The sequence below is a fragment of the Microcaecilia unicolor genome, chromosome 6 (assembly GCF_901765095.1).
Source record: "Microcaecilia unicolor chromosome 6, aMicUni1.1, whole genome shotgun sequence".
Classification (NCBI taxonomy): Eukaryota; Metazoa; Chordata; class Amphibia; order Gymnophiona; family Siphonopidae; genus Microcaecilia; species Microcaecilia unicolor.
The window spans coordinates 153092432-153112982 of record NC_044036.1 but is presented as its reverse complement, the minus strand read 5'-3'; the positions used below and the strand labels follow the sequence as shown (position 1 = coordinate 153112982).

Below are 20551 nucleotides of genomic sequence, written 5' to 3'. Positions count from 1 at the left end.
ATATTCCTGTGCTTACCAGTTAGAGTGTGCTAATGTGGATGCGCTAACTGGTTAGCACATAAATTCCCATTCACTGCCCCCTGACATGCCCTTCCCTTCCAAAAAAAAAAAATAAAATAGTGCCCAGATTAGCACAATCTAATTTGGCAGTTATTGCGGGATGCCTGAGCGCATCCCACCATTTCAGCTTTGTTAAATGGTTCAGACCTATCCATTGACTTGCTCCCATGATGTTACTGAATTCTATTATTCTGTCTCTCACTGTATTTTCAAATGTAAGCCACACTGTAAGGGTGGGATATAAATGTCAAATAAATAGACTAGTAAATAATAAAATCTTTTATCCTCCACCTTTTAAAGCACTGTAGTACCCAGCTTTACACTTTTTACAGATAGACCAAGCATAAGCAGTAGTCCGTTATTTCTTTAATAAGCGTTTGCTATTGTTTTGAGTGACTCAATGTGGCGGCAAGCTCCGCCTACTGGCTTCAGTCCCCTCCCCCTCCATAATGGGCCACATAGGCTCAAGCCGTCTCTTGTTCTTTCTCCAACCTCCGTGTTACAGGGCGTGGAAAATATTTCCGTAGGCCAAGGAGCTCCGCCTACTAATCCTCGACCCGGAAAGGGAAGTGAGTTTGTCTGCATTCCGTTACCAATCGTCTTCCCTGTTGTGTGGGACGCGCTGTTTCGTTCCCGTAGCAACAGCTGCAAATAGCCTAGAAAGCGAAAAAGGAAAACAAGCGGTGAAAAAAGGGCGAGTGTGTTCAGTTAACAGCAATGTGCCTATATGGTAGGTCCTCGGTCTCTGTGGGAGCTAAGGTAAAAGGTGAAAATGCTGGCGGCGGGGTATTTATGGCACTTTGTACTGCAGGGATCACGTTGATGCAGTTTACTGGCCCCGGTCTGTTGTTAACTGGGAGCGTGGAACTTAGCTCCTGTCCGATGACAATGACTGGGATGGGATTTGGGGTGGGGTGGGGTGGGGTGGGGTGGGGGGGGGGGTGATGGTGGTACTGGAATAAGATCATTTTTCAGTGGTTGAAAGTGAGTTTTATTTTGTCATCCTTGGAGAGCTTATAATCTTTGGGGTTCATGCGCTTGCCTTAGAGCCATGCACTGATATGGCTCCCTAGCAAAATTGTAGCTCCCTAATGCACTGAGGGGCCCTTTTACAAAGGGCTTGCTGCGTGCCAATTCAGAACTACCGCCGGGCTACTGTAGGACTCCGGTGGTAGTTCCCACCCCCATTTCAGGTTATTTCCAGTGGTACAAAAATATTTTGTATTTTTGTAGCACTAGGGCATACCCGGTGGTAATCGCACAGTGCTGGGTTAACGTAGGAGCCCTGCCCCTTACCATCTCCTAAATAGGTGTCGGTAAGGGCTCCCCCAGGAAATGGCCACAACTAATCCCTGTGATTAGCGCAGGGCCACTTCCTTAAAAAAAATCCTTTTGCCTGCTGCTGTAAAAGGCCTCAGCGCATGTCAAAAACACATGCTGGTGCAACCGCAAGCCCCCTTTTACCACAGCTTGGTAAAAGGACAGCCTAGATGTAAGAAAATGTGTGCCAATATGGGAGAGCATATCAGACAGATATATAAATGGTCTGCATTAGTATCTTTTGCACTGGGACTATTTGCACCCCCCTCCCTCGCCAAGAGGAGCAAGTGGGCATTCCTCCTGCCTGCTTTGAGGTATGACCTGGGGAGGGGGGCCACTAGACACCGGGGAAAGGCTTTTTTTTGGAGGGGGAGTAGGGGGAGAATGGGGTTCATGTCAGGTGAGGGATTGGGATTCCCCTAGACACCAGGTAATGGGGGTTCAGTTTAGGGAGGCAGGGGGACACAGATGCCAGAGGCTGGCTTCTTTTCTGTCACTGCATGAGCCAGTCACTGCTCCTGCAGTGACAGGAAGGGTGACATTTCAAAATGAGCTGCAAGTTACTGCTGCAAGTAATTTGCATGCTCGTTGATTACCGCATCCCACTGTAAATGTTTTGTGGGAACTTCGCGTTAGGAGCCGTGCAGTCCGTGGCTCTAACGTGTGGTTTTCTCATCTGCCCATGGTGACCAAAACTGTTTTGAACAGCAGGTTCTGCAAAACAAACGTAGTAGTAGTATATATGGTTTCTAACTGATTAGCTAATTGGTAAAATGAAATGCAGAACCTGCATTGCTGCTCCAAAACACTCCTCCCCATGAATTTCAAGGAGCTAAAATAATTAAGGGGCTCAAAATCAAACATAAAGATGGAAATTGTGGTCCAATTTAAAAGTAAAACTTGTGTTTGTATATTATGCTAAATAACAAAAAAAATAGCTATAGTGTCCACATGATATGTCAAATGTACAAATCGAAATGAACAACTAGGATTCACATTTATCTTATGATATACAGGAGGAAAAGACCTCAGACACCACAAGAAACTTCTACTCACCCTTTTTTTGGTTGGGTTGGGGGGGGGGGGGCGGAAGAGTCTTTAGCGACAACCTTAGGTCATAAGGAAGTTTTTGACGTATGATTGAATTGTCACTAAAACCTCTCCCCCCCCCCCCCCCCACCCAGTCCAAAAAAAAAAAAGGTGGGTGTAAGTTTCTTGCAATGTTTTGAGGTGTTTTCCTCCTGTATATCCTAAGAAAAAAGTGTGCATATTATGCTAGCTATTTTCCCCGTAAATAGGCAAGATGCTATTTGAATGTTCTTTCATGCTGTCTGTTGTATTATTTGATTGTATTATACAAAATGTAAGGAATGCTGTTATAGTTCAAATTTGTATTAACAAAGCATTTCAAATCAGAGAAGCTTGATAAAGTCTGCCAGAAAAAAAATATTTTTGATTTTAAAACTTTAGGACTAAGAAACTGCAGAGCAAATGAAAGATTGAAGGGGGGCACACTGAAGAAAAATGTCAGGAAGTATTTTTTCACGGAGAGAGTGGTGGATGCTTGGAATGCTCTCCCGAGGGAGGTGGTGGAGAGGAAAACAGTAACGGAATTCAAACATGCGTGGGATAAACATAAAGGAATTCTGTTCCGAGGGAATGGATCCTCAGAAGCTTAGCTGAGATTGGGTGGCAGAGCCGGTGGTGGGAGGCGGGGCTGGTGGTTGGGAGGCGAGGATATTGCTGGGCAGACTTATATGGTCTGTGCCAGAACCGGTGGTTGGGAGGCAGGGATAGTGCTGGGCAGACTTATACGGTCTGTGCCCTGAAAATGACAGATACAAATCAAGGTAAGGTATACACAAAAAGTAGCACATATGAGTGTATCTTGATGGGCAGACTGGATGGACCGTGCAGGTCTTTTTCTGCCGTCGTCTACTATGTTATGGATCTTAGGGTTCTGTTTACTAAGGTGCACTAACATTTTTAGCACATGCACAAAATTAGCGCACGCTAACTGTGTAGGCGCCCAAAGGAATATTGTGGGCGCATACACTGCGTGCGCTATAGCACTGACACACTTAGTAAACAGGGCCCTAATCTAGAAAGTGGACCAATTAGCGTCGTCAGATAAAAAGGAGCAAGACCATAAAGGATCTTAAAGATTAGAATGCACAACTTAAACTGAACTCTAGCCTCTACTGGCTGCCAGGGCAAGGATATCAACAGTAGTGTAACCCTGTCGGATTTATGAGCAGGCCAGTAAGTCTTGACGTCTGTGTTAAGTAAATTAATGGAATCACTTTTAAAACAGAGAATAAAGTTTTTGAAATCCAGTGGATTACAGGACCCAAGGCAACATGGCTTCACTAGAGGCAGATCTTGTCGGACACATCTGATTAATTTCTTTGGGTAACCAGAGAGTTGAATTAAGGGAGAGCGTTAGATGTGGTGTCTTTAGATTTTACCAAAGCCTTTGGCATGGTTCCCTATAGACGACTAATAAAAAAACTGAGTGCCCTTGGTACGGGCCCTAAAGTAACCAACTGGGTTAGGAACTGGTTGAGCAGAAGGCAACAGAGGGTAGTGGTAAGTGGAGCTCATTCTGAGGAAAAGGATCTTACCAGCGGTGTGCCACAAAATTTGGTTCTTGGGCTGGTTTTCAAAAACATGTTTGTAAGGGATATTGCTGAAGGGCTATCTTGTAAGGTTTGCCTCTTTACAGATGATACCAAAATTTGCAGTAGGGTAGACATCCCTGATGGTATGGGTAACATGAGGAAGGACTTAGCTAAGCTAGAGGAAAAGTCTATAATTTGGCAGTTTAGATTTAATGATAAAAAAATGCAGGGTTATGCATGGCTGCAAAAACCTGAGGAAACGGTACAGTTTAGGGGGGTGAAGAACTTTCCTGCAGGACTTGGGTATGATCGTATGTGATGATATTAAGGTGGCCAAACAGGTAGAAAACACGATGGCAAAAGCTATAAAGATGCTTGTGTGCGTAGGGAGAGGAATGGCCAGTAGGAAAAAGGAAGTGATGATGAACCTATATAAAATTCTAGTGAGACCCCATTTAGAATATTGTATACAATTCTGGAGACTGTACCTTCAAAAAGATATAAACGGGATGGAGCTGGTCCAGCGGGCAGCTATTAAAATGGTCAGTGGTCTTTGTCAGAAAGCATTTGGGGACAGACTTAAAGATCTCAATATGTATTCTTTGGAAGAAAGGTGGGAGAGGGGAGATATGATAGACATTTAAATACCTACAGCATAAATACACAAGAGTCGAGTCTCTTTCAGTTGAAAGGAAGCTCTGGAGCAATGTAGATTCAGAAGTAACCCGAGGAAATACTTCTTCATGGGAAGGGTGGTGAATTAATGGAACAGCCTCCTGGTGGAAGTGGTGGAGATGAAAACAGTATCTGAATTCAAGAGAGCTTGGGACAAGTACATAGGATTTCTGAGGAAGTGATGGGGAGAGTAGATTGGCATGGATGGGTAGACTGGATAGACCGTCTTCGTCTGCTTACATTGTTTCTATATTTGTCAAAAGTTTTGGGATTTAACAAGAATTTCAATTCAGTCAAAGGAGCCTACTTTCTAGAATACACTCGTCAGCACATCCTTAATCCATATCTCATTTTCAAAGCATGGCAGGGAACACGTTAACAAAAAAAGGTTATTAGGAACACAAACATACACGCACATTACACCCCTATCCACTTGTCTTCCTTTCTTCAGAAAGTAGGCTTAAAGTAGTTTATAGCTTTTTATAGCTGTAATCAGTAGCATTTATATATGTAAAAGCCCATGCATGTAAATAGTGATTTTAAAAAACTGTTGCTGATATGTGTAAAAATGTTTTCCCTTCCCTCCCCTTTAAGGAGAGGGTATATAAAGTTTTATAATTAATCAAGATGGTGCACATAAGAACAAAATAAATTAAAACAATAGAAGAAAAACAGTTAAAATACTGTGTCAAACCTCCAAAGGTGAAAGAAAACTTTTTAAATCCTTCTTAAATTGCTAGAGGGAAGTCTCTCCCTTCAGTATTATGATTAACCTATTCTACCCTTGCACTTATCTAACTCTGCAAAAGCTCCCCCCCCCCCCCCCCTGCTCATAACTTTCCCCATAAATTCCCTACCTGGGAGGATCAACAAATCGTTTGTGAGGACTGGAGAGGATGTCAAGTGGTCTTAGATGCAACAGTAAATATCAACAATCTGGGAACTGCAGCACGTGGTGTTTGGAAGGGCATGTTTAGGGCATCCCAGAAAATATGTATTGGAAAAAAAAAAGCCTGTCATGTAAAAGTACATACTTAAGTATCCGTTATCTGGGCCTGGGGTTTATGTTAGTATTTGAAAAGAAACTGTTTTTAAACTTCCCCTCCAAAATCACCTAAAATGAGTTATTTTATTTTGATCGACTCCTTAGTTGGCTGATCCTGGATATCCAATTTTGTAAAATCCAGTACAAATATAAGTAAATACTGATATTTACAGGCATAGGTTGCAAAATCAGCAGTTACACAAGCAAAACCTGAGTGATGGCACTCCTTTTGAACCTGTTATCTTACTGAAATTGCTTTTCCTTAACACATATTTTACAAAAAGCTTTGTGTTCAGCAGAACCTTTTGTAAAGTACACAGGAAAGAGTGAATATCCAGATTTTGATATCCCATTTCTCCACTTACACCTTGTGTGCAAAATCAGAGTTCCTTTTCATACATGTTAGACCAGTCAAAACAAATGGGCTGTGATTCCTTCCTATCAGCAGATGGAGGTAGAAAAACTGAATTGTTCCAGTGACATCACTGGCGTAAGGGCTGGTGCTCTGTGGAGTTCTCCAGCATTTCTCTACCTACAGAAGATGATAAAAGTTTATCTAGGCCAGGAGTGTCCAACTTGGCCCTAGCCAGGCCAGGTTTTCTGGATTTCCCCAATGAATACGCATGAGATCTATTTGTATACAATGGAGGCAGTGCATGTAAATAGATCTCGTGCATATTCATTGGGGAAATTCAGAAAACCTGACTGGATTGTGGCCCTTGAGGACCGAGGTTGGACAATCTTGATGTATGCTGATGCAGTAGGCCCTAGGCCCAGCTTCAGTTCACAGACCTTACCCTAGTTGAGTTCTCTGCTGGCCCAAACTCTAGCTTTGTGAGGCACCTGGCTCCCCGTTTGTATCAGGCCAGCACCAGCATTTCCAGAAATTTTGGTGGGGGAGCCTGCAGAGAGGGTTAGAGGAGGTTCCAATCCCTTCCTCATTCATGTCCCGAGTTCCACAGCAATGGTGGCCATTTTGCTACCATTCCTCCAATTTGTGGATCAGAGTGTGCCGTGTGATTCTACTGAGGTTAGGGTGCAAATAGGGTCCTCTGTACCAATGTTCTTAGCCTCTGTGAATAGGGGGGCCCCTGCAGAACCCATTGGTTACTGTTCCTGTTTTTTTTTTTGCGTATGTTAAGTGCTGGCTGGAGGACAGGAATCGCAGCACAGGCTGTGATGACGCCAAATGCCTGTACCCGAGAGCCATTGGCGGGGTGGCATCTCAGGTACCAAGGTGATGGAAGCAAGACTGAATGAAGAAGTTGTATGGGGGCCCTTGCCCCCAGAAGCACTTCTGCGGTCAGCACCATGGAAACATGGTGCAGCCACTCATCCCAAGTCTACAAGCCCTTTGAGCACACCAGTCCTGTATAGCTGGAGCCACTGCCCCTCCTGTGTAAAAGTGGACTCCTGGATATTTCAGCAGCTATGGAGCCAGCTGACTGTTGGTGGTGATCCTGGCTGGAGTCAGGATAGCCCATCAATCAACTGGAAGTGAGAGCAATTCACCTGGTACAGTTCCTCGCCTTGGTACAGGGGAAGGCGATCCAGATGATGTCAGACAATGCCACAGTGGTGGCTTACATCATCTGTCATGAAGAAATCCAAAATTCAGCAGTAACCCCAGAGGCTGCAGGCGAGGTTCATGTTTGGCAATCTTAGCGGTTTTCATTGCTGGCAACAGTGAACATTCTGGTGCCCTCTTTCTCCTCCTCCTACCCCCCCCCCCCCCCCCCCCAATCTAACAATGAGATCTTCAGTGCCATCCCTCCCAGAACAATCCTGTAAAAATGCATAATTGGTCATCATTATATGTAAATATTAAACTTCATTTTGTATATATATAACCCCCCGGAGTCTGTATAGTGTGACTTACGTTGTGCACGCAAATCCAGTCATTTTCTGGATTTGTGCATCAACTTAATTAGCTAACAAGCCAGTCATCGTCAATAATTGCCACTTAAGCAATTATTGCCACTAATTGGCATTAATTAGAATTTATGTGCACAACTATCTAAGCGTATTTTGTAACGTGATACACATAAAATTCTAAGGCACATAGCTGAAAAGGGGGTGTGGAATGGGCTGGTTATGGGTGTTTCTAAAAACTATATTCGTTGTTTTAGAATATACCCAATCCATGCCTAATTTAGGCATTTCCATTAACTGCCCATGACTATATTTAGTCACGCAAAGGGGCGCTAGGATTATTCTATAAATGCCTAAATTTAGGGGCACTTTATAGAATACGCCTAGGCATATTTTTTTTTGGCGCTGATTTTTTAGGCATGATAGATTCTAGCCCAATAAGGGTGATATCCAAAAGCCATTTGTTTGGGTAATTGGGCTATTTATTTTATTTTATTTGTTGCATTTGTATCCCACATTTTCCCACCTATTTGCAGGCTCAGTGTGGCTTACATTGTGCTGGAGTGGTGATCGCCGTTTCCGGATTGAGAAATACAAAGTGATATAGAGTTCATAAATGATAAGGTAAATTACTCTCCCTGTGCATAAAAGTACAGGCTGATGGTTCATTTGAGTTTGTGAGGTTGTCCATCACGAAAAACTGGTGCTCTAGGTGACCACTTTGTCTTGTGTAATGGCTGGGCTGACCCTGCTTGTATTTTTCACATTTCTACAAAACACTTTTTCAGGTATTTTTTTAAACGTAGAAAAAGCGGAAGTCAAAATGTTCAGCCCAAACAAGGCTGTGAGTACTCTCTTCCTCCTAGGTTGCATACAAACCAGATTAGTGGCAAACTAACTGTAAATTAAAGTCATTGTTTACAAAGATCGCTACTGTTCATTGTGAATATCCTGAAAACTATGGTGTGACGTTCATCTCTTGGCTAAAAACATGGAAGTGACATGAGGCTCAACATTCCCAGGCTCGATGACACACAGGGTTCACAAAAACAGATACAATTGAATCAAAATGGAAATGACTAGTAAATCTTCCAGCTGGCAGTCTGCTCCTAATAGCAGAAACAAGCACATGTTCTGTGACATCTTTCAGTTTGCAGTACAGCTTTTTATAAAGCGAATTCACAAGATTTAAAGAGATTTTATAAGCTCTTGACAAAAGTTTTCTTTACTCCTAGAAAATTATTTTACTTGTGGCTGAACAGCTGCTTTTCAAAAGAGTGCTCTGACGTTTCATCAAACCAACCAGCTGAAGATGAAATCGTATTTGGCTCAAGAAGTTGATCTGCACAAAATTCATGAAAATATGTAAGTTCAATATGTTTCTATCATAATTATTCGCTGCCTGTTTTTCTTACCCTTTGCCATTGTAAAAATCATTAGGACCATAAGCTAGTTTAATATGAGTTGTTGTGACATGAGAGCTATGATCAAATACAAACAATTCTGGTTGCACTGATTTCTGAAGATGAATATATTATCTCCCTTTATGGTAAGAGAGTCATTAATAATGCATTCTGCTGTCCTGCTTGCTTGGGCCATGTAACAAGTATCAACTATTTGGATTTTGTTCACACCTTTTTTCAGTAGTAACTCAAGGTGAGTTACATTCAGGTACACTAGGTATTTCCCTGTCCCTGGAAGGCTCACAATCTAAGTTTGTACCTGAGGCAATGGAGGGTTAAGTGGCTTGCCCAAGATCACAAGGAGCAGCAGTGGGATTTGAACCGGCCACCTCTGGATATCAAAACTGGGAGCTCTAAGCTCTAGGCCACTCCTAGGACTGTTTGGAGTGTTTATTGATCATAGTGAAATGTTTTAACTTTATCCTTTGTTCAGAATAATTTGAAACTCTACACTGATCTTAGTGTTCGTGATCATTTCCATTCAGTGATGATTTCACAGTGCTCCTTATGAGGAAGTGTTTTTTGCCTGCAACTGGTCCTTTGCTAAATGAGAGAGTAAGGGCAGAAATATATGTTGTTATGGCTGGAGCACAGAACTGTGACTTAGGAGGTCAGACCCTTCCCTGCCACTGACTGTTTGACTCTGGGGAAGTTCTGTTAATTTTCTGTACCATTATATCCTTAGCTACAGTTTGGGAAATAACAGTGTTCCTTTACTCTTACCCTTGAAAGTTCTCGTTCAGAAATTTTCTGCCAGTTTATCCGGTCCAGGATGTAGTGTGTAGCTTTCTGAAAATACTTCTACTGCGAAGCCCACTGACATCATCTTAGTATGCAGATGCTATATTAATAATAGTCATGTTTGTATAGTTCTACCAGATGTACACAGCATTTTATGGACGCATATAATAAACAATTCGAGCTCTTTGGAGTTTAGAGTTTCAGATGCTTGACTGGGTAACTTACTCTAATTTAAAGCCATTAAATAAAATTTAACAGTAAAAACAGAATTCAGGTACTTCCACCAAGAGTAACTGCTTAAAGACTGCCCTGTTCCTAAAAATAAAGAACTTAAGAAATGTGAAGTAGGGAATATGGAACTGCAAAACTGAACAACTAAGTTATGTTTTGACAACATTCACAGGAGCCTGTGTTGGAAAAGTTTGATTTTGCTTTGTCACTAAAGGGTCTTTGTATTAAGCTGCAGTAAGAGCTAGCGCAATCCTAGCGCAACTTAAAAGGGCTTACTGTAGCATATGCTCAGGCATCCTGCGGTAATGTCCTGATCTGCACGCACAAACCGCGCACTAAACAGTATTTTTTTTGTCATGAAGTGGGTATGTCGAGGCAGACAGTGGGTATTTCCGCACTAATCAGTGCAGATACATTACTGTGCGCTAACTAATTACTGCAGGATTAGCACGTGAGCCCTTACCGCCTACAAAATAGGTGTCGGTAAGTGCTCACATGCTAATATTTGTTATTAGTTGTGTGCTAATGGCAACATTAGTGCATGAAACCAAAAATAAGGGAAGGAACCCTCTGAAGTAATTCACATATGTGGTCTGACTTCCAAATTAAATAGTATTAAAAAGGAGGAAAAAGCCTCAAGAAGCTCACAATTGCAATAAGCAACAAGAGCAGGGCTGCTTCATCACTGGCCCCAAAAACCTCCTTATGTATATAAACAGCATACACACAATGAGCGTCTTCATTCCAACATTAAACATGCCAACGCTTTCATGCTGTGTTGTTGTTGTTGTTGTATGCAAAAAGTGCTTAACTTGGGGTGTTTCCTTTCGCTCCTCTTCACTGGAGTGTGAGACCGTGACCTACGGTGGCCAGCATTTCGTTACCTGCTTCAGGATCCGACGGTCAAAAATAATCGAAAGAGCTTCATCCATCTCTTCTCAAAAAGGAAGAGAAGAAGACGGATGAAGCTCTTTTGATAATTTTTTTGGGCCAATATTGAAGCAGCCCTGCTCTTGTTGCTTATTGCAATTGTGAGCTTCTTGAGGCTTTTTTCTCCTTTTAATTTGGAAGTCGGACCACATACAAGAGAACTCTTGCTAGATATATTTTTGTATATGTAAACATTAGTGAATGGCCATTTTACTGCTGCAGAAAAAATGGCCTTATTGTGTGGGGAAAAACTCATATAAGGGCGCAGTACGGCCATTTTATACTGCAGCTTAGTATAAGGACCCCTGAAATGCTAAAATGTTCATGATGGGTTTGGTTTAGTGGGTGTTGATGCTAACGATAGAATTTTTATTTTATTTTATTTTTTTGCTTCTTGAATCCCTTAATTATGGTCTTTATATTGTTTTGCTGCCTTATTTTCTTTTCCTTATTTGAATTTGTTTTCTTGGAAGAGTTTTGGCTTCAATAACTTAACTAGTCAAAAAAAGAAAGACAGTTCAAGTTTGCACAAGGAAAGTGTGTGGCTGTATCAGTTGATTTTGCAGGTAATCTACTGTGAAATTGACAGTTCCTGTCAACCTGTAATTTAAAAATGTGAATGCAGCTTAGCTTGTCATTACAGTAAGAGTTAATCTGACAAGAAATACATAGTATGCCATAGGTCCATGACATCAGTGAGTTGTTAACTCTCTGCTAGGAAGTATTTTTGTTTCAGTGAAGTAGCTGACTGGCTTTTCTCAAAACTTGATTACCGTGACTGCTTTAGTCGTCAGATTAGGTAATTAGTAGGTACGGTGTTTTTCTTTCAGACATGAAGGTGAGCGACTCTTTTCAATTCTTTGTGCATGTAATGTCAGATGACACAATTGGTTGAGGAGAACTGGACAAGGTTAAACTCTACTTCTTTCTCTGCTTACAATGTATAGACTGTCCCGAAGAGTCAAATTGCTTCAACAAATGGAAAGTTGCCTGGAAAACCATGAAGCAGAAAAAAGATGTCACCACCAAGAAGTTGATGCTGCTTTTAAACGGAATCGGACACTGTTAAATGTAAGTTCCCTAGGGAAAATATTTATAATTATATTCAAATGCAAAAGTAACACAATTTTTTACAAAAAATAATTGTGTTAGGATAGATGAAACTTTTACTTGGACCTAAGGTGAGTTACAAATTCAGGTACCATTTGGAGGACTCCTTCCTAGAGAGCTCACATCCAAAGTTTGTACCTGAGGCAATGAAGAGTAAAATGACTTGCCCAAGACACAGGGACCATCAGTGGGAGAAGAGGGATTTGGGATTTGAATTCTGGCTTCCCTAGTCCTCAGCCTTCTGCTTGAAACTTGCTACTGCTTCCCTGTGGGAAAGCCATAATTACTACAGTAAAGCATTTTAAACACTTTTGCTCTGTTTCTGAAAACAGTTTACTACAGGAACAGAATATGAGAACTTCTTTTGAAAATAGGAGTCCTTATCTTTCCAATCCTGGAAGGGTAATAGAATACGAGGCCTAGGCAGAAAAGAGACACGGGTGCTGCCTCTTTTAATAAAGCCAAAAATAAAGACCTCCTGTGCACTTTTATTTAAATTTGTATATTTTGTTTTACCTTCATAGAAAAGAGATGGCTGTCAATGGAAAACCACCTAGATAGTGTCTTGGTTTCACAGTATAATCATTGGTCCATTTCTCGAAAAAGTCTTCTCAAAACCACCAGTGTGCGGTCATAAACTTCAAAACTACATGTAGTTTATGCTCTTCCTTCACTGTCTCAATCAAAACTGGATTTCTTTGCAAGTGCTTCCATATTAATGCTTCAAAAATTGTCCACTCGTTAATCCATGCACCTCATTTTGAAAACTTCTGCATCAGGGAGAAATCATTTTCACTAGTACAGAACTAGTATTAGCATCAAGTAAAAAAAAAAAATCTCATCAACCAACCATCTCCATACTTCAGTTTTTTAAAGAAGCAATAGAGATGGTTTGCTGTTTCTGTACAGCCATGTACACAGGTTAAATCACATGTAAAGTTCACTTGTTATAAGTGCTTGTTTTTCCATAGGATATAGAAGTTGCAGAAAAAAGGCTGCATACCAGAGGACATTTACTGCCACATCCTAATGTTCTTAATCTGGAGGTAAGAATTCCATAAAATGCTTTGCTTAGGTATTCTGTCTGTTCCTAAAACTGTTCTTATAATGAAATCAATCAAAAATCTTTGATACTTTATTAATGTGTAAGAAGCATTTTGTGTGTGTGTGTGTATATATATATATATATATATATATATATATATATGAAATCTGAAGGTGTGAAAAATTAGGCCCAGGAGCTAACAGAAATAATCTTTCATTTGGTTATTATTCACTATATCACAGCCTTAAAAAAAATGCAAAAGGGGTAACACATAGCTTCATATAGGGCTTCTTTTACTAAGCTGCGCTAGCAGTTCCTGTGCAGCAAATGAGAGGAAGCCCATAGGAATTGAATGGGTTTTCTCTCATTTTCCGCACCGGGAATTGGTAGAGCGGGTTAGTAAAAGAGTCCCATAATAGTAACCCTCCTCCGCCACCCCATCCCCCCACCACTACCACCAGTCTAATCTCCAATTGCATTTTTAAAATGCCAGGTCTTTTTGGAATGCTAGAAACACCCAGTACGGTCACAGGTCTAATGGTAAAATATTTCAGGCCTGTAATATAATCTATAGACATGTGATATAATCCATTTAATAGGTGTCCAAAATAGGCTGAGACCCTTGCTGATTAAAGATAAGATTTGTTTAATTTTATTACAAGTTGTGTTCTAGCTTTTCTACATAACCAAAGCAGGATATCAACATAAGAAGGAAAAACTGTGTTATCACTTCACAGTTCAGGTGTGTGAAACTGCAGCCGTGAAAGGCACAAAGCAATGAAGTTTTCAGGATATCCCAAATAATATTATGAAAAAAAATGTGCAGATAAAGGAGGCAGCCTATGCAAATTAATGCTTTTGAAAACGTGACTGGTTTGTAGTCCTCCAGGCTTACATTTTGATACCCTCTTTCCCCCTTCATATACTTTAAGGTGGTAATACTGTAAAAGTGTTCCCGCATGAATGTGACCACATAAAATGCAAATGACCTCTTATAAAATACCAGCTGGCATAAAAGTGTGCACCATGACAAGCATGTACTTTGCTGGTGGTCGTGCACAGGGTTGGAGTTAGCATGTATGCATGTAGATTATGACATACATTAATCTGCATGCAGACATGTGTAATACATGCATATTCATTTACACCAGCTATCAAGCAGTTGTAAGTAGTTTGGCTTATGGTCACGGTATGTTTTCAGTCACAAAAGAGAGGGTATAACAGCATACAAATAACAAGAACAAAAAAAGCAACACTGAGCCTCCAAGAAAGAGATAATTGCTATCCTTTATTGAGAGTGAGACCCGACACGGGCCATGTTTCGGCTGCCTCAGGGATCAGAATGTGTCTTCACAATCTAGATTAATAATGAAATGCAAACAGTCTAAGACAAATTTTTTGGTGTTTTTTTTAACCTCACAGCATCTGGCTTGATGGAACGTACAATCAGCAGTCAACAGTATTTATCTTAGACTGTTTGAATTTCATTATTAGTCTAGATTGTGAAGACACATTCTGACCCCAACACGGCCCGTGTCGGGTCTTGCTCTCAATAAAGGACGGCAATTATCTCTTTCTTGGAGGCCCAGTGTTGCTTTTATAGTTCATGGTTTGTTTTCTGCCATCTTACACTTGAGAGCCAAGTTAACTCCATTATAAAGAAGATGTTTCATTCTATGTGGAAACTTAAACGTCTAAAACCTTACTTCCCGAGGGAAACATTCCGTAACTTGACACAATCAATGGTTCTGAGCCATGCAGATTACTGCAATAGAATATATGCGGGATGTAAAGAACAGCTCATGAAGAAACTCCAGACAGCCCAAAACACAGCTGCCAGGCTGATATTCAGCAAAACACGATTCAATAGTGCCAAACCTCTCCGAGTAAAACTGCATTAGCTCCCAATCAAGGAACACATTACCTTCAAAATTTGCTCTTTGGTCCACAAGATTATCTACGGTGAAACTCCAGGATACATGGTTGGCTTGATAGATCTTCCGACCAGAAATAGAACTAGTACATCACGTACCTATTTGAACCTCCACTCTCCGAGCTGCATAGGACTCAGATACAAATCAACCTATGCATCCAATTTCTCCTATTTAGGCACACAAATGTAGAATGCACTACCAAAGAATGTGAAAACGATTTACGACCATCTTAACTTGAGGAGATCATTAAAGACGTAACCTGTTTTGCAAGGCCTATCCCACTGACCCTACTTAAATGCTTTAACTCTGCAACACAACATAACCTTAGATCGTATTGGACATTATATATTCCTTATTATCGTTGACCCTTATTGTACCTTACACCCTAACCTTACCCCTATTTCAATCTATATTTGTTACCCCTACCGGACTTGGCGTTTGCCTTTACAGTATTTTGTAAGCCATATTGAGCCTGCTAATGGGTGGGAAAATGTGGGATACAAATGTTACAAATAAATAAAATAAATATATGCTAGTATTCTATAAAGACAAGTAGGCATCTACTTCCTATATAATAAAACGCACCTCCAACATTCTGAAGCTGACTGCATGGCTGAGGCATTCCTGCTCTCTGTATCCATCTCCTGAATTGACATCACGTACTTCCAGGTTCGTCACAAGCAGAAGTGACCAACCACACGAGGTTTCTCGGCTTCAGAATGTTGGAGGTGCATTCTATTAAATAGGATTGGTCAGTTCCTTGAAGCACAGCCAGAGCTCAGCGTCCTGCACAGTAATGCTCAGACACCAGAGAGAGAGGGGGGGGGGCCTGACACCAGAGAGAGGGAGGGAGGGGAGGCCTGACACCAGAGATGGGGGGGAGGTATCTCTGTCGCACACACACTGTCTCTCACAGTCAATGTCTTTCTCTCGCACACTGTCTCTCACACACTCTATATCTCACACTGTATCACATGCACTCTCTCTCGCACACACACTCTCTCACAGTCACTCACACACTCTCTTGGTCTCATATACTCAGTCTCACAGAGAGTCTGTGTCTCACACACACTCTCTCTCTCGCACACACTGTATCTGTGTGAAACACACTCTCTCTCTCACACTGTGTCTCACATACGCACTTGCACACACTCTCATTCTCACACACATTCTCTCTCTCTCTCTCACAGACACACTCGCACCCAGACTCACTCTCTCTCACACATACACACTCGCACATTCACTCTCTCTCACACACACAGTCACTCTCATATACACTCAAACATACACACTCTCAGGAAAACCTTGCTAGCGCCCGTTTCATTTGTGTCAGAAATGGGCCTTTTTTACTAGTGTCTTTATAAACTGGCACCTACCCATGGTGCCCTCTTATAAAATTACCCTCCAGAAGTATAAAAATGCAAAGCCAGGATACTTAGAAATCACTGACTAAGGAGTAGAATAGCCCCACCTTCTAGTCTTCCGACCAGACAGCTTAATCTTAGGTGGTTATTTTGTGGTGCAAACAAACACTTGTTTGTGGTGTGACTGAGCATAAGATTTTTATAGATGCAAAGAAGGTCCCCACAGCTATGCCTTCTAGATAAGGGATGGGTGAGATATGGAGCACTAAATGAGACTGTAAATACAGATGACCACTTCAAGGCCAAACAAGCCACAGTAAATTTTGTAGCTGGTGAAAACTGTATAGCATTAGAGTGGTACAATCCCTCATTGGCCCTTAAGGCAGTCCATGCTGTAGAGATTTATACCACCTGGAATTTTGTGCTTACCCAAAGCTTTTACAGGGTTAAATTTATTAGCCTGCCTTAGCATAAAACGTGTTTTACATGAAAAACAAGCATTTTTAAAATTCTTTGGGTAAATGCATGTATATTTATGCGCATACACACTGTATACACAAGTCTCTCATACACTAGGCAGAAGTGTTTTCAGGTGGGCAAGGTTTGCACTTACGTACATATTTTATGAAATATGTACACTAGTGTGTAATATAAAATAGGGAAGCTTTTGCACAGGTAGTACCTTTTGTATGGAAGATTTCCAGGGATAGACAGGGGGGTAGGGTAAGTTTATGACAACTCTTATGCGCATATATTCCCTGTTTAAAATCGGCAGAATGTATGTGCTTCACATGTGGAAGAGTAGCTTAGGGTTAAAGCGGTGCCCGGTTCAAATCCCACTGCTGCTTCTTGTGATCTTGGGTAAGTCACTTAACCCTCCATTGCCTCAGGTTATGAGCCCTCCAGGGACAGAAAAATATGCAGTGTACCTGCCTGTAACTCACCTTGAGCTATTACTGAAGAAGGTGTGAGCAAAATCCAAATAAATAAATAAAAGTTAGATGGCTTGTTACAATGCTATAGCAATTTTTTGCAGAAAGTCATAAGTACATAAGTATTGCCACACTGGGAAAAGACCAAGGGTCCATCGAGCCCAGCATCCTGTCCATGACAGCAGCCAATCCAGGCCAAGGGCACCTGGCGTGCTTCCCAAATGTACAAACATTCTATACACGTTATTCCTGGAATTGTGCATTTTTCCCAAGTCCATTTAGTAGTGGTTTATAGACTTGTTCTTTAGGAAACTGTCTAGCCCCTTTTTAAACTCTGCTAAGCTAACCGCCTTCACCACGTTCTCCGGCAACGAAGAAGTCAATATGAAGAATCGCACCCATGTGTATGCATTGATCTTGTCCTCCTCTGATCCAGAGTGTAACAGATAACAGTTATAGGGTGCTTGAAGAAAATTGTACATAATCTTCAGATTTAAGAATCTACTGCAAAAGACTAATACAGTTCAGGGGATAGAGTAGATTTACTGCAGAAAACTGTTCAGGAAGTGCCAATTTTATTACCTGCCACAAGAGGGCATTTCAGATCACTTAAATAGCAAATTGCTTCAAAGGTAAATTCTGAGAGCCACCAATGTTTTTGTACAAAAATTAAGTCAGCATTTTTATAAGATTTTACATGAGATGTGTATACTTTTCTATTCAATTTTTTTTTTGAACATACCAAATTGTAAAGGAAAGCAAGTTATTTTAAACTTGTGTTTTTTTTTCAGACTCGATACTGGGCATCGGTAGAAGAAACCATTCCTAAGTGGGAACAATTTCTTCTAGGAAGAACACAAGCTCCCTTCGGTATTCGGAAACATAAAGCTGTAAAACGAAAAGGAACTGGGAGCCCAGAAACAGTGCAAATGGCCAAGAACAAGGATTTACCGCCTCCTGGCTTGAATTCAAAACTCTTTCTTAGACAGCATAACCTAGCAGGTCATTGAGGGAGTAATTTTATAAAGCATCTCCCACATTCACAGCATATTTTACATGCAGGAAATGGCTCTTAGACAGTTGCGTTTGCAGGTATACGCACAAAATGAAGGCACAGCTCACAATTTGCACATAGGGTTTTCTCGAGAATGTAGTTTGGCTGAAGCAGGGATGTACGTTTGTGCAGAACATAAATGTTTTAAATAAAACAATCTTAAATTATCAGTGGAATACAATTCCAAACATACATAATTCTGAGTACAAAATACAAATGCCCAACAAACTATAAATAAAACAATAATCATAAAATTTCCTCAATCTTCCTATGTCAAATTGTTCACAATGGTCATGTTCCATAAATTGCTTCTTTCATAGTCCACGTCGAATGCCTTTTTAAATATTATTTTAACTACTTTTTTAATAGATCTAGATTCAGAATCTCTCTCAGTTTGAATGGAAGAGAGTTCCATAAATGCAGGGCTGTAATATTAAAAATAGATGAGTGATACTCTTCTAATCTCACGACATTCAGTGAAGGGACTTGTAATAAAGTTTATTAGCTGATCTCGAGACTTGGTTGATAGATATGCAGTGATATCTGCATTTATTTTATAAAATAAACATACATGCTTGCTTTTACACTTTCAAGAGCAGGTATAAATTTGTGTAAGGCACCCCGTAAGCTTATTTTTAAAGGTACATAGCTACCTCTGTTAGCTTTAAAATAGGTGCCTTTTGGACATTTCAAATAGATACCCTGTTATAAAATTATTCCCAGAATATCTGCCCTACTTAACTGCTTTTTAATAGAATTTAGTGCTCACTTTCGCTATTTTACATTGCGTGCACTTATAGAAAAGACAGACTGGCCTGAGAATAAAGATGAAGACAGAAAAACGTAGGTAGATTTCAGTTCAGATCAGAGATGTAATGCCAGAGGGAAGCTTTGAGCTGCTTAGAAAGCTGCATTATATGGAAAGAATCATTGGGACAAGGAAACCCTCTTAAAGCGTGCTCCTATTTTTTTTTTCTTGAAAAGATTACTACACTAGTAGACATCAGTTTTTACTACCAATATGAATTAAAAATGTTGAAAGACCAAATGCATTCTATAGAAAACTGAGAACATACAGGTTTTTCTTACTGTCAGGTCCCACTATTGTCCAAATGGGTTAAGAATTTGGTCCCCATTATGGAAAGCTGAGCTGGCCAATAGCTATTCATTATAGGTGAGTCCTCCACAATAACAAAAAGGACCTGTGCATTTGAAAAAGAGTAGAAGAAGCACCTGTGCTGGGGTGTGAGCTCCCATCCCCTGTAAAGATGCACAGTGGTAGCTGCAATAACAGTTGCACTGGATTCACTTTAATATTTTTCTTCTACTTAACAATTTAATGCAATTATTATTGCAGCTAATACTTTGCACCATGGCATGTTTGTCTTCTGCCACATGTGATCTTTAATGCCCAATTGAAGCATTAATATTGTGCTCTTTTAATGTAATACACGTGGCCTATGTCTGCAGAAGCACCAGAATTATTGTTGTACTAGTATTTAAAGCTTGGTTTCTTGTCAAAATTTTTCATCAGCGTTTTATATCATGTTTGTTCTGTTTTTATCAGAGCAGGGAAGCTCATTTATGCATGGAAGTTGTGTGTGTGTGTGTGTGTGTGTGTGTGTATATATATATGTATATATGTGTTATATTTCTATATATATATATATATATATATAATACATACACACACACACACATATATATATAGTTGTGTGTGTGTGTATGTATTTTATATTCCAGACATGTAAAGCCAAGAAACAGACCAGCTTATTACTGTTGCTAATAAAAGTTGTTAAAAATTCTTAGGTACTCAAGAAATTCAGCAGCAACATTTCCTATTTTCTCATGTCAAGTTCTTTTTAGAGAGAAATGATAAATTGAGTTTAAACTCCATTTATTAAATGTCCTTCATGTTGACAATTTTGATATATGCATTGCCATCTTGGAAATCTCCTGTTGCGTGGGTAGTGCTGTTTGTAGCAATAATGTTGTTTTTATAATATGTGATGGCAGATTTGCATGCTTTTGATTAAAGAAGAAACAGTAAAACTGTCAGTCTGATGACAATTTATTTTGTTGAATGTTGCAATACAAAATGTCATAGAATAGAGGATAATTGTTATAATTTCAAGGACTTAACAAATGAGCTCT

General features: G+C 40.3%; 1 protein-coding gene across 2 annotated transcripts; it reads left to right on the top strand.

Annotated features, from left to right (window-relative positions):
* The first annotated feature begins 642 nt into the window (after positions 1-642).
* C6H3orf14 (chromosome 6 C3orf14 homolog) lies at positions 643-20122 on the top strand. 2 transcript variants are annotated; one of them, XR_003942622.1, is made up of 6 exons: positions 643-790; positions 8829-8958; positions 11906-12029; positions 13040-13114; positions 18135-20032; positions 20109-20122. XR_003942622.1 is itself a non-coding variant. In XM_030208034.1 (5 exons), the coding sequence occupies exons 2-5, from the start codon at positions 8906-8908 to the stop codon at positions 18351-18353; spliced, it is 471 nt and encodes a 156-aa protein (XP_030063894.1). In that variant the 5' UTR covers positions 643-790; positions 8829-8905; the 3' UTR covers positions 18354-20067. The 2 variants fall into 2 exon arrangements, 1 of the variants encoding a protein (XP_030063894.1); XM_030208034.1 differs by lacking the exon at positions 20109-20122 and having other exon boundaries at positions 18135-20067.
* The last annotated feature ends 429 nt before the right edge of the window (positions 20123-20551 follow it).

Coding starts and splice junctions, on each gene's coding strand:
- C6H3orf14 (XM_030208034.1), top strand. CDS start 8,906: ATGAAATCGTATTTGGCTCAAGAAGTTGATCTGCACAAAATTCATGAA. Junction 8,959..11,905: donor CACAAAATTCATGAAAATAT/GTAAGTTCAATA, acceptor TACAATGTATAG/ACTGTCCCGAAGAGTCAAAT. Junction 13,115..18,134: donor CTAATGTTCTTAATCTGGAG/GTAAGAATTCCA, acceptor TTTTTTTTTCAG/ACTCGATACTGGGCATCGGT.